The sequence below is a fragment of the Arachis hypogaea genome, chromosome 11 (genome assembly GCF_003086295.3).
Source record: "Arachis hypogaea cultivar Tifrunner chromosome 11, arahy.Tifrunner.gnm2.J5K5, whole genome shotgun sequence".
Taxonomy (NCBI): Eukaryota; Viridiplantae; Streptophyta; class Magnoliopsida; order Fabales; family Fabaceae; genus Arachis; species Arachis hypogaea.
The window spans coordinates 130,312,392-130,324,692 of record NC_092046.1 but is presented as its reverse complement, the minus strand read 5'-3'; the positions used below and the strand labels follow the sequence as shown (position 1 = coordinate 130,324,692).

The window sequence follows — 12,301 nt, the reverse complement described above, 5'->3', positions numbered from 1 at the left end:
ATTAGTTTACGAATCAAAGTAATAGTAATGACAGGTAGAAAACTCCAGTAAGAAAAACTAGTGGAGCAATATCAAATTTCTTCGTGTTATAATTGGCTAAGCATAGCCACACACAAACACACACACACACACAAAAGGTCAAAAACAGCACATTGGTTTAGGAATCAAAGCAATAGTAATGACAGGCAGACAATTCTGGTAGAAAAAACTAGTGGAGCAATATCAAATTTCTGGGTATTATATTTGGCTACACACACAGACAGACAACTGAACTTAAAGACTAAATAGTTTCAGTAGTAAAAAGAACTATAATTTATCCTATCAAATATGCAACGATTTTGCTCTATCTATATACATCCCCACCAAATCACATCTTATGAATATAGGTTAACAAGAGAAAGAAAACACAAACTACATATTTCACTTCAAAATAAGGAGACAGGGAAACAGATTATCAGCAAAGCATTTGCTATGCAGTCGAAAAACTAGAGAACATACAGAAGCAGGCGCGGCGGCAGCGGAGGCGTGTTGCGGCGGTGGAAGCAGGTCGCGGAAATTTGCAGCAGAGGAAGAGGATGAGAATGGCAGGGATTGAAGTTGGATGAAAACCCTAGCTGCTTCTCTTCTCTGAATGCCCCTGTATCTGAAATAAAAAAGAAAGAGGAGGGCAGGGTTAGAGTTTTCCAAGAACTCTAAGGGAAGGGGAGAGTAAGGGCAGAGTTAGGGAAGGAAAAAAAGGCTTCAATCTGGTTGATACTCTCCAAGAACTCTAATCTCTTAGTTTTTCGTACCCAAAAAAAGAAAAAGAAAGAAAAGTTAAAAACCAATAATTTGAGGGGTCAAAATATAATTAATAAATTTAAAAAAAAAGATATATTTTCTAATTATTTTTATAAAAGTTAATGATACTCTTACAAAAATGTGGAAGTAAAGAATCTATGACCATTTTTTTTGACAAAAAATATTTTATCTTTCGTAAAAATAAACCAGAGTTAAATTAGATTTTTATTTTTACTCTTAATCGTATCTATTGTTCGTTCTTAAATGCAATTTAAAATAAGGCGTTGTCTACCGTATCGAAATGTGAGTTGCAAAATTATTATAAAAAAAAACATAGCAAGCTCTACAAATTACAATTGGAGAAAGAATTTATTGACAATTTTTTTCTCAAAAATCATATATCAAATAAAGATGCTTGCTGCTTCAAATATCTAGTAAAGTGAAAATGTGATATTAAAAGCTAACATCATACTGCAGTATGGTTCAAATTTTCAGCTAGAGTCATCCAAAAGGTCAAAAACAGCACATTAGTTTACGAATCAAAGCAATAGTAATGACAGGTAGAAAACTCCAATAAGAAAAACTAGTGGAGCAATATCAAATTTTTTCGTGTTATAATTGGCTAAGCATAGCCACACACAAACACACACACACACACACACAAAAGGTCAAAAACAGCACATTGGTTTAGGAATCAAAGCAATAGCAATGACAGGCAGACAATTCTGGTAGAAAAAACTAGTGGAGCAATATCAAATTTCTGGGTATTATATTTGGCTACACACACAGACAGACAACTGAACTTAAAGACTAAATAGTTTCAGTAGTAAAAAGAACTATAATTTATCCTATCAAATATGCAACGATTTTGCTCTATCTATATACATCCCCACCAAATCACATCTTATGAATATAGGTTAACAAGAGAAAGAAAACACAAACTACATATTTCACTTCAAAATAAGGAGACAGGGAAACAGATTATCAGCAAAGCATTTGCTATGCAGCCGAAAAACTAGAGAACATACAGAAGCAGGGCGCGGCGGCGGCGGAGGCGTGTTGCGGCGGCGGAAGCAGGTCGCGGAAATTTGCAGCAGAGGAAGAGGATGAGAATGGCAGGGATTGAAGTTGGATGAAAACCCTAGCTACTTCTCTTCTCTGAATGCCCCTGTATCTGAAATAAAAAAAGAAAGGGGAGGGCAGGGTTAGAGTTTTCCAAGAACTCTAAGGGAAGGGGAGAGTAAGGGCAGAGTTAGGGAAGGAAAAAAAGGCTTCAATCTGGTTGATACTCTCTAAGAACTCTAATCTCTTAGTTTTTCGTACCCAAAAAAAGAAAAAGAAAGAAAAGTTAAAAACCAATAATTTAAGGGGTCAAAATATAATTAATAAATTTAAAAAAAAAGATATATTTTCTAATTATTTTTATAAAAGTTAATGATACTCTTACAAAAATGTGGAAGTAAAGAATCTATGACCATTTTTTTAACAAAAAATATTTTATCTTTCGTAAAAATAAACCAGAATTAAATTAGATTTTTATTTTTACTCTTAATCGTATCTATTGTTCGTTCTTAAATGCAATTTAAAATAAGGCATTGTCTACCGTATCGAAATATGAGTTGCAAAATTATTAAAAAAAAAAAACATAGCAAACTCTACAAATTACAATTGGAGAAAGAATTTATTGACAATTTTTTTCTCAAAAATCATATATCAAATAAAATTTGACAATTTCAATATAAACGTGCAACGGAAAAATTGGCCTTAAAATAAAATGAAATAATTTAGTTAAAAGAGAAACAATGATTTTGTCGTTGTTGAAGTTTTTTGAAACATTGGCAGCGGGTGTTGCCAAATGGCTACTCTACTCTACCAGCTTACGAAAGCAACCAGGAAGGGCAATTCCGTCATTTCAAACCTGATCCCTAACACTGAATCGAAAATATCCGTTGCTTTCTCTTCGAATAGAAAATCAAAATCTACAATTTTTTTCTAAAGCGAGGGTCTCTCGTCGCAGTAGTGTCACTCTCAAGTCAAATTCTTTTGCCCTTGTTTATTTTGATTTCTCTTTGTTCGATCTTGATTCTCGAGCATCGAATTTTTCAGTGGGAGAAAAAGAAAATGTACGAGGGGCAGCGATTCGTGGATATGCAAGGAAATTCCGATTTCGGAGACCCTAATTCGTGGCTTTCAGCTCAAGATAGCTCTTCTTCCGAGCTTGCTAGCTCCGCCGCCGCTGCTGCCGCCGCATCTGGTGGTGCTGGAAACTTGCATCGCGTCCTCTTCAACGACCTTGTCGAGATTGTTCCTCTCGTTCAGTCCCTCATCGTAAACCCTCCATTTTCCCTCTTATCTGTTTTTCAATTTTCAACATCTTTTTTCCGTTTCTCAACGCTTTTTTGTACCAATGTGAGAGCAAAGGAACGAAATTTTGGGGAAATTAGAACAATTTTAGAATTATTCTTATGATTTATGTAATTATGCCATGTGGAGGAAGAAAAAAGGAAGCAACTTTAACTTATTTTGATTTGATTTGATTAAACTTATTTTTTAAATATCTTTATTGAGTGAATGATGATTTGAAGTTTGAAGTGATGAGTGGAACTCTTGAATGTGGATAGGATCGTAAAGCAAGAAGCTCATTCACCCGTCGTGGTTCCATTATCTACACCAAAACGCCTACAAGAGAAACGTTGTCTAAAAAAGTAAGTGTGTAATAGTGTAAGACTGCAATACATTTCCCTTTTCTTATTTTTATTTTTATTTTTTTGGGTTCATAATCTAGCATTGTCTATTTAAGGGTTTCCTCCCATTTGATATAATTTTGATTAATATATGACACGCTTCTGAATGGTTTTGTTAATTGATGACTTAAGAGTTGAAATAATGCAAACTCATCTTTCTATATATATCATATATACTGGGACATGTAAATCTGAAATCAGTCAAATCACCTAATTTTAGTTGTTATATTTATTTTATTTTAGTGCTATCTGACGAGTGGATTGGTGGTACTTCTCTTGGTTGTTGATGGCAATGCCGAAGATGACTAGGGGTTGTATTAACTTGTTGGGTTGTTAGTGATGTTTTTATTTTAGTTGTACTTATGTTTATTACTGTTTGCTCCACCGGTGGTGTAGAGCTGTTTCATTAAAAAAAAAAAAAAAACTTATTTTCCTCTGAGAGCATGGTTCTGCTGCAGCACACATGAATATTGCTCTCATACCATTGGACTGCTTTATATTGCTCTTTGATTGCATGTTTGGCATGTGTCTATAACAATCAACTTATTTCTTGCCAAATTTTACTTAATGAAATTGGATGCTTTGGTGAATGATATTATTCATGTAAAATATATCTGGGGCAAATGAGTTTTTCCTCTTCTAAATTCTAAATTTAAATTATTTTACAACAGGCCATCATTTATAAATTATCTATTGGTCATGCTCATGTGTACAATTTGCATCCTTTTTCAAATAATCAACTAATTGATTGTTCATATCCATTGTAGGCAACAGATTTAAGAGGGAAAAATGCCACTCAATCTATTCCTGTCAAAAAGAAAAAGGACCAAGGTGAAAAAGAACAAGGCAAAAATGGTAACAATAATTCTGATGCTGACAGTTTTTCTATGTTTTCTTCAAGAGCTTCGACATCAGAAAAGGACAGCGAAGAGCTAGTTATATTGAAGGAACAAGTAGAGGAACTTCAGAGGAAATTGCAGGAGAAAGATGACCTTCTAAGGTCAGCTGAAAACACAAGAGAACAACTGAATGCTTTTAATGCAAATCTCGATGAACTGAAAAGCCAGGCTTCAGAAAAGGACTCTTTGCTTAAGTATACTCAACAACAACTCTCTGATGCTAAGGTACCAATCCACTTGTGTTTGCTAATCAGTAATGTGGCACCAAGAGTAGCAAAGTTGTTCATACTGCAAGCTGGGTTCATCCTTTACAAACCATACTTTTGGACTATATTCATACTCCCATTGCTATTGACGGAGTAGGTTTTTGAAGGTTTTAAAGTCGTTCCTCTCAGTCTCTCACACATCAACACTGTCTGCTTTTTATGCAGATTAAGCTTGCAGACAAGCAAGCTGCCCTTGAAAAGATACAGTGGGAAGCAATGACATCGAACAAGAGAGTGGAGAAACTCCAAGAAGAGCTAGATTCTGTGCAAGGAGACATTTCATCATTTACATTGTTCCTTGAGGGCTTAACAAAAACCGATACTGCTGATTACACCGATGATTATGACACCAAGCCTTGTGATTTAAATTACGTTTCCAGTATTGTGAGTTTATCAATACTTTATTACCAACATGCACATCATATATCTGAAAACTTGTTTATTGATTCTCTTCATCCTTCCTATGGCTTCCTTTTTCTGTGGAGAGGGAGCTGCTCAAAGCAAATATACGAGATTGATGTGCACCACTTATGTTTTAAGATCACAATTTCACATGCATAAATATATAATTGAATTGGTAGAGACTCATATGTCTATTTGCAGGTGAAGTTGATAGTCAAGAACCGTTAGATGATTTGACATATTTGACTATATTGTTATTTAATAATTCTTAATTATCAAGTTCACATAAAGACAAGTGCATCTGAGTTTCTATCAATTGAATTCTCGAGTTGGTGATGAACTTTTAAAGTGAAAATATCTGCTTGGTTGAACAGGATGATTTGGATGAGGTGGAATTGCAGAAAATGGAAGAAGCAAGAAAAGCTTACATTGCTGCACTTGCCATTGCCAAGGAAAAACGAGATGAAGAATCAGTTGCTGCTGCCGCTAAAGCTAGGTTACATCTACAATCATTTGTTTTCAAATCCAAAAATTTCAGTATGTAGTTTCATTTTAATTGCTTACACGCTAGGCCCTGTAGTCACATAGATTAATGCACTTTCGTCTGTATCAGCGGCATTTGTTAATGGTTTGTCTATATAAAATGCCTTTTTGATTCATTCAACTACATATAGTTGTGTCATTTTATATCATAAAGTGAAGCTGGTTCAATGAGGTGATGCTTTAAGGTCTGTAAAAATATTTTGTTTTATCTTCATTTGGGTTAACTACCAATGGAAATTATCGACATTTTCTCTTTTTACAATCTTGTTTTAATTTGTTAGTATATCTTTTTTTAATGTCTAATTTATATTTGTAAATTGTAAAGTCTCTTTTTCTTTTTTTGTCTGCCTATGTAACTTGAACAGCAATTTATATTTTCAATTTTCGGATCTCTATAACGCCTTCACGAAAGGAATGTAGCTAGAATTTTTGGGTACAGGAATGTAGCATTGTAGCCAAGATTTTTTGGGTACTGGAATGTAGCTAGATTCCTTAGGGATTATAATTTTTGAGGATAATAATAACTTGCTTTAATACTAACATAAGTACTTAAGTAGAGTTATATTTAGATTATTCAGAGAAATGATTTAATAAAACAATAAAAAGTTAATAAAGGACTATTAAGAATTACCAAAAACTTATTAAATTATTTTAAAAGGCCGCATGATAGCAAAAAATAAAAATCCAGAGTTTTCTCAACGTCCAATTAATTTTTAAATAGGTTTAATTACATTATTAGTTTTTATAATTTTATCAAATTTTTATAATTTAAAAAGTTTATAGTTAGGCTCCTATATTTAGATAAAAGTTTGTAATTAGATTTTTATTAATTATGATTTTTCATAAAAAAAATCATATTAAAATATTTGCTTTTAGAATATTTCACAATTTCATTTTATGTCAAACAAAAAAGATTATTCCCAAAAAAAAAAAAACAGTTGTATTTTTTAACCAAAAAAGTTAGAAAGAACACAATTGAAAATTTATATTTAATATGAGAATTTAGTTATAAATTTTTAAATTATAAAGACTTAATTAAAAATTTAGTGAAACTATAATGACTAATAGAATAATTAAATCTTTTAAATTGTATAAATGGCCAATATATTTTATATGATAAAGACATTCATTCACTACTTGAGGTGATAATCTTTAAAGAAAAACGTTATTCATACACCAAATATTTTTGTTACTCGAATAAAATATAATTATTACTAATTAATTATGTATTTATATTATTTCTAATTAATTTAATAAAAAAAGTGTGTTTTAGTTAAGAAAATAGTAGTGTCAAAACAATGTTTATTATAAAGAGTATAGATGTAGCGAGATTGATTTTAAAAAAATTAAATTATAATAGAAAATATTATATATATTAATTAATATATATAAAAACATGTGAGTGTTGGATAGGTTAAAATAAAGATTTCAATTAGCTTTGAATAATTGCTATGTAATAGGAGTTCTTTTTACATTTTACATACACCTATATAAGTTAAGAGAGTTTACAATTGATGGTATATAAAAAGATTGTTTTACACCTATAGCTGATTATTATCTATTTTTTATTATTCTCCAACTTTTCATATATTAACTATTTTTCGTTTTCATTTTGTTAAATAACATACGTAATTGTTTTTCGAATATTTTATGAAACATACTTGTAAAGAAACTTATAAATGGAAAGATAATAAGTTCCTCATATCGTTTTTATCATTTTACAATTTTTTTTATTCTAAGAAGTTCTATATTCAATAACAATATGAACAATATTTTATAAAGATGTATATATCTCATCATTCAAGCTGCATGATAGATATGCTAAAGTAAAAGTAAAAAAAAAAAGAAAAAAAACTTAACCAAACTCTTCGGTCTATTTGATAAACTTAATTCGTTATTTATGTTTTGACAAGAAGAAGAAATGGTAAATTATATTTCTAGCTTATTATTCACTAAACAGAAGCATTCATTTGTGAAAAAAATGGGAAAATCTGGAGTCATGATCAGAATCGACAGCACTGAAATGGAATAAATCGGATCTTTTGCTTCTTTTGACAAATATCTTCTGACTTAGGCATCTTTACAGGGCTTCCCATCCACTCCCAATTTAACCTGAAATTTTCCAAAACAAATAAGAGAATAACTTGAGAATTACTTTTGAATCATTGATAAACAACCCACCCATTTTCATATTGGAAAAGTCAAGAGAGCCAATAATTTTTGTGTTTTGTGGCCAACACTTAACCATCAAAAGAAAAGTGAATGATTTTTTACCATTAGATGTAGTCTCACACCATTAAAAACATTATTGATAGCTAATTGATGGTTACAAAATGTAAAAGTTGCTGACTCCCTAACACTCCTCTTTTATATTTTACCTACTATAATATTTTATGACACTATCTTATTTTACAATTTACATTATACAATACATTTTAAAATGAGCATAGTTAACATTTTTAAATATGGTAGCATATGCTTTTACTTACACAGGGAATGCAAAAGAACCATTACTGCCTTCAGATCGGTTAGAATCACTTAATTCAGGATACAATCTTCCAAACTCATCAATTCCTTCTCGGATTCGCTCTGTTTCCATCTCTTTTATCTCTTCCTACAAAGTAATAAAAGAAGATATAAATCAATAAGAAACTAATAGTTTGGTGATAATTATTCAACCTCTAAAGTCACCCTCACAAAATAATAGATCAAGGGTAATAAGATTGCACCTCTTTAAAGAATTCTGTACAATTTTGATATTGTTCATCATCATTTGATCTATTCCCATGCATCTGCTTATCAGTTTCTTCTTGTAGTTCTTCGTCATCGGCATAATTGGATTTGACTTCTTTAACAACATCAAATGATCCATCTTCTCCGAAGCAAAATACTATGTAATCTTCATCCATTGAGAGTGACCAATTTGAATCATTATACTGATTTCCAAGCTGAATCCCATCTTTGTCCTTCACCATTGGATCGTTTAGTTGTCCGGTTTTACTAAAATTTTCACTTTCATGCAATAAATTTCTATGTTGAATACTACTTTTTCTCATTGACACGTGAGGTAATGAAGCCATTTTATAGTCATCTATGAAAAGTTGATGAAAATAGTCACTTAATATTATAATAAACATTATGGTAACAAAGAAAGTAGCAGATTTTCATGATGTATGTTTACCTGTAGTGAAAAAACATGAAACTCTGCCGCTAACTCTACATGTTAGTGTCCACTGCATGTTGATGTTTATTTGATGCTGTTTGGAAGTAAAAGCAAGATGAAGATAAGAAGGAATTTAGCAATATTTGTTTCGTCGATGAAGAGAGAAATGGGCATTTTGAGTTGGAATTTAGAATATACAAGTGGAAATAGGTCAAATGAGTAGCACAGTTTGAAATTTAAATAATAATCAGTAGTGCATCAGTTATGGTAGTAGTAAATTATGGAAAAAGAAGTGAGAAATTAGTGGCCATTTAATTTAATTTAATTAATTCACAATGGTATCCTGCCCATAATTTTCCATCAACATATAAAACCAAAACCAGCTAGCTCCTCATGTAATTTGAAATTGATCATAATTACATGGATTCTGGATCTAAATTATCATCCTATATTTTAATTTTATTTTCATTTTTTTTATTTCTTTTCTATTACTACCTCCAAAAAAATAAAAATCATATTACAAATGTTTTTTCAACTATGTTAAGAGTGTAAAAAAATTAATTATTTATATAAAATATATATTAAAAAAATAAATTAAATAAATATGAATTTAGCAAACATATACTCTAAAAGTACATGATAAGACTATTATTAATAAAATATTTTAAATATTTTTATTTAATAAATAAAAAATAAATGTATTAAAATCTAATTTTTTTGTATTTTTTAAAAAAATTTTTAATTAATTATCTTAATATGTATCTTAAGACCAAGTAGATAAATCTAGTAAATATTATATATAATAATTAATTTAGTAATTAGTTTTTTTATATAACATTTTTTATGTTTTTTCCGTCACATTATAACAAATGCTACTGAAGGCTCGTTTGAGAAGTTTTAAAAGTAATTTTTTTAAATTTTTAATTTATGAAAAATAATAGTATTAATGTCTAGTGCAATTTTTAAAACTAAATTATAGCTTTTTAAGAAGTTATTTAGGAATTTATAGAGAAATTAAAAAAATGACTTTTCTAATAATACTACTACTTTTTATCACATTTCTATAAAATAAGCACTTTTAAAATTAAAAATTTAAATACAAAATAACTTATTTATAAGCTACTTTTAATATAGTCATTTATTATCTAAATTATTTTCTCAAAAAGAGCTTAATTAAGCTCTTTATCCAAACTGAACTTATGTACTATCGGGTCTGATTTTCTTATTTTATCTTTTATTTTACCAATAATGAGTGTTAATATCATTAATGTGATAAAAATAAATAAGATGGACGCCCATTGATAAATTATAATATACTAGTAAATATATAAATTACTTCTATTATAGTGAAATAATTATATTGATAAATATTAATACTAGTGTCTTCTATTTACACATTTTTATTTTATATTTAGTACCTCTTCCTTATTTATTTATTTACAACAACTAATTCATTATAGATCTTTTTATTTATTTATAAAATATATAATAATAAATATAAAATGAGTTGATATTACAAATATTTTTTAAAAAATTTGTTGGCTTGGGAATCTCAACCGGGCACACATAACTAGATCTGGCTTGACTGGAGTCTCCATGGGTTGGGCTATAGCTGTGCATGGCGGCGCCGGCGACATCTCCCGTTCACTGCCACATGACCGCCGCCAGCCCCGTGAGGAAGCCCTCCGCCACTGCCTTCAAATTGGCGTCGAAGCTCTTGAATCCAATTTGCCTCCTTTGGACGTGGTTGAGCTCGTGGTACAGTAATAACTGTAACGGTATTCTCTTCACTTTCATCAAAGATTCTGTGATCTCATGCTTTTACTCTTCTGTATAGGTTCGTGAACTGGAGAATATTCCGCACTTCAATGCTGGTAGGGGTTCTGTGTTGACCTCCGAAGGCACAGTTGAAATGGAAGCTTCGATCATGGATGGCAACACTATGAGATGTGGTGCTGTTTCTGGTTTAACCACGGTTGTTAACGCCGTCTCTTTGGCTCGTCTTGTTATGGAGAAGACTCCTCATATATATCTTGCATTTGATGGAGCAGAGCAATTTGCAAGAGAACAAGTTAGGTCATCATTTGGTTGTTCTTTCTTTCTTTCTGCATCAACATTATTACTTTATTGAGTTAATACTCAAATTCATACATGGAAAATACTCAGATTCTCCAAATTAGTTTCCTAAAGATTTTGTTAATCATAATACAATTGTAAGTCAATTGGTGCTTTTATAAGTTAGATGATGATTTGTCTTGTGTCATGTGGCATGATGACATAGAATGCTACCACGTAACCATGTGTCACACAATGATTGGTCAACTAATTATAACCATGAACACGTCAACCAATTATTATGTGACACATGATGTTAACCTACTATGTCATCATCTAATTGTATGATTTAGAAGTTCAGATTTGAATGCATATGCTAGTAAATTGTTGTTTTGAGATGAATACTTGTAGCTTGTAGATACATCTTCATTGTCGAATATTTCAGGGTGTTGAGATAGTAGATTCAAGCCATTTCATTACTCCTGAAAATGTTGAGAGACTGAAGCTAGCAAAAGAAGCCAATAGGGTCCAGGTATTTGAATTTGCCTATGCTCTGTGCTTTTTAGGTGGGGTTATTAAGTATGCTGAATTTAAAGTCGAAAAGTAGCATATCTTATGTCACATTGATCACTTTAACTTTTTGTATTGATAACTTCAGATTGATTATAACGCCCAACCCATCCAAAATGATACTAAGAAGGAAAAGCCGTGTGCTAATGGCGATAGCCAAATTGGGACTGTCGGGTGTGTGGCTGTTGACAGTCATGGTAATCTAGCTTCTGCTACATCTACTGGAGGATTAGTGAACAAAATGTCTGGCAGAATCGGTGACACACCTGTCATAGGTGCCGGGACTTATGCCAATGAGCTTTGTGCAGTTTCAGCAACAGGCAAAGGTGAATCAATAATACGTGGGACAGTTGCAAGAGACGTGGCTGCCCTGATGGAGTTCAAAGGCCTCTCTCTCAAGGAAGCTGCTGATTGTGTTGTGCACGAGCGCACACCAAAGGGCACCGTTGGTTTGATTGCTGTGTCTGCTGCAGGAGAAGTTGTGATGTCTTTTAACACAACAGGCATGTTCCGTGGATTTGCTACCGAAGATGGCTACTCAGAGGTTGCTATTTGGTCTGATGCCCAAGTTGAGTAATCCTCATGTCTTTCCTGGTTTCAGAGCTTTATGTATCCTGACATCGGTAAATGTTTCTTACATGATTGATATCATAAGAAATTCTATCTCGAGTTACATAATGAAATACTATAGTTATGTTACGTGATCTATGATATAGTTTGTCCCGCATCTTGAATATGATCATATTCTATTATAATCCTGAGCTTTATGATGAAGTTCCTAGAAAATGAAGTTCCATTGCCGACTTCGTTGGCCTCATTTGTATGTGAAATATACAAATTTTATTGATTGTAATATATGGTAAATGATGGTTTTCCTTA

At 31.5% G+C, this 12,301-nt stretch overlaps 3 protein-coding genes across 3 annotated transcripts; 2 read left to right on the top strand and 1 right to left on the bottom strand.

Moving 5' to 3' along the window:
• The first annotated feature begins 2,576 nt into the window (after positions 1-2,576).
• LOC112722622 (protein MICROTUBULE BINDING PROTEIN 2C) lies at positions 2,577-5,896 on the top strand. Its single transcript, XM_025773715.3, has 5 exons — positions 2,577-3,108; positions 3,402-3,485; positions 4,292-4,648; positions 4,855-5,073; positions 5,466-5,896. Exons 1-5 carry the CDS (start codon positions 2,902-2,904, stop codon positions 5,634-5,636), a joined length of 1,038 nt encoding a protein of 345 aa, XP_025629500.1. The 5' UTR covers positions 2,577-2,901; the 3' UTR covers positions 5,637-5,896.
• A 1,741-nt stretch (positions 5,897-7,637) lies between these two features.
• Positions 7,638-8,980, bottom strand: LOC112724059 (protein BREAKING OF ASYMMETRY IN THE STOMATAL LINEAGE-like). The gene is made up of 4 exons (XM_025775350.3): positions 8,816-8,980; positions 8,364-8,725; positions 8,124-8,248; positions 7,638-7,746 (listed from the first exon to the last, which is right to left on the bottom strand). Exons 1-4 carry the CDS (start codon positions 8,871-8,873, stop codon positions 7,638-7,640), a joined length of 654 nt encoding a protein of 217 aa, XP_025631135.3. The 5' UTR covers positions 8,874-8,980.
• A 1,272-nt stretch (positions 8,981-10,252) lies between these two features.
• LOC112722621 (isoaspartyl peptidase/L-asparaginase) lies at positions 10,253-12,301 on the top strand. Its single transcript, XM_025773714.2, has 4 exons — positions 10,253-10,555; positions 10,635-10,868; positions 11,298-11,384; positions 11,511-12,301. Exons 1-4 carry the CDS (start codon positions 10,394-10,396, stop codon positions 11,997-11,999), a joined length of 972 nt encoding a protein of 323 aa, XP_025629499.1. The 5' UTR covers positions 10,253-10,393; the 3' UTR covers positions 12,000-12,301.

Bases quoted from the DNA above. Each gene is read 5' to 3' on its own strand.
- LOC112722622 (XM_025773715.3), top strand. From the start codon at position 2,902: ATGTACGAGGGGCAGCGATTCGTGGATATGCAAGGAAATTCCGATTTC. The intron at 3,109-3,401 runs GTAAACCCTCCA...GAATGTGGATAG, and splicing joins CTCTCGTTCAGTCCCTCATC to GATCGTAAAGCAAGAAGCTC. The intron at 5,074-5,465 runs GTGAGTTTATCA...TTGGTTGAACAG, and splicing joins TAAATTACGTTTCCAGTATT to GATGATTTGGATGAGGTGGA.
- LOC112724059 (XM_025775350.3), bottom strand. From the start codon at position 8,873: ATGCAGTGGACACTAACATGTAGAGTTAGCGGCAGAGTTTCATGTTTT. The intron at 8,726-8,815 runs GTAAACATACAT...AACTTTTCATAG, and splicing joins TTCATGTTTTTTCACTACAG to ATGACTATAAAATGGCTTCA. The intron at 8,249-8,363 runs GTGCAATCTTAT...ATTACTTTGTAG, and splicing joins GTACAGAATTCTTTAAAGAG to GAAGAGATAAAAGAGATGGA.
- LOC112722621 (XM_025773714.2), top strand. From the start codon at position 10,394: ATGGGTTGGGCTATAGCTGTGCATGGCGGCGCCGGCGACATCTCCCGT. The intron at 10,556-10,634 runs GTACAGTAATAA...TCTTCTGTATAG, and splicing joins TGGACGTGGTTGAGCTCGTG to GTTCGTGAACTGGAGAATAT. The intron at 11,385-11,510 runs GTATTTGAATTT...TGATAACTTCAG, and splicing joins AAGAAGCCAATAGGGTCCAG to ATTGATTATAACGCCCAACC.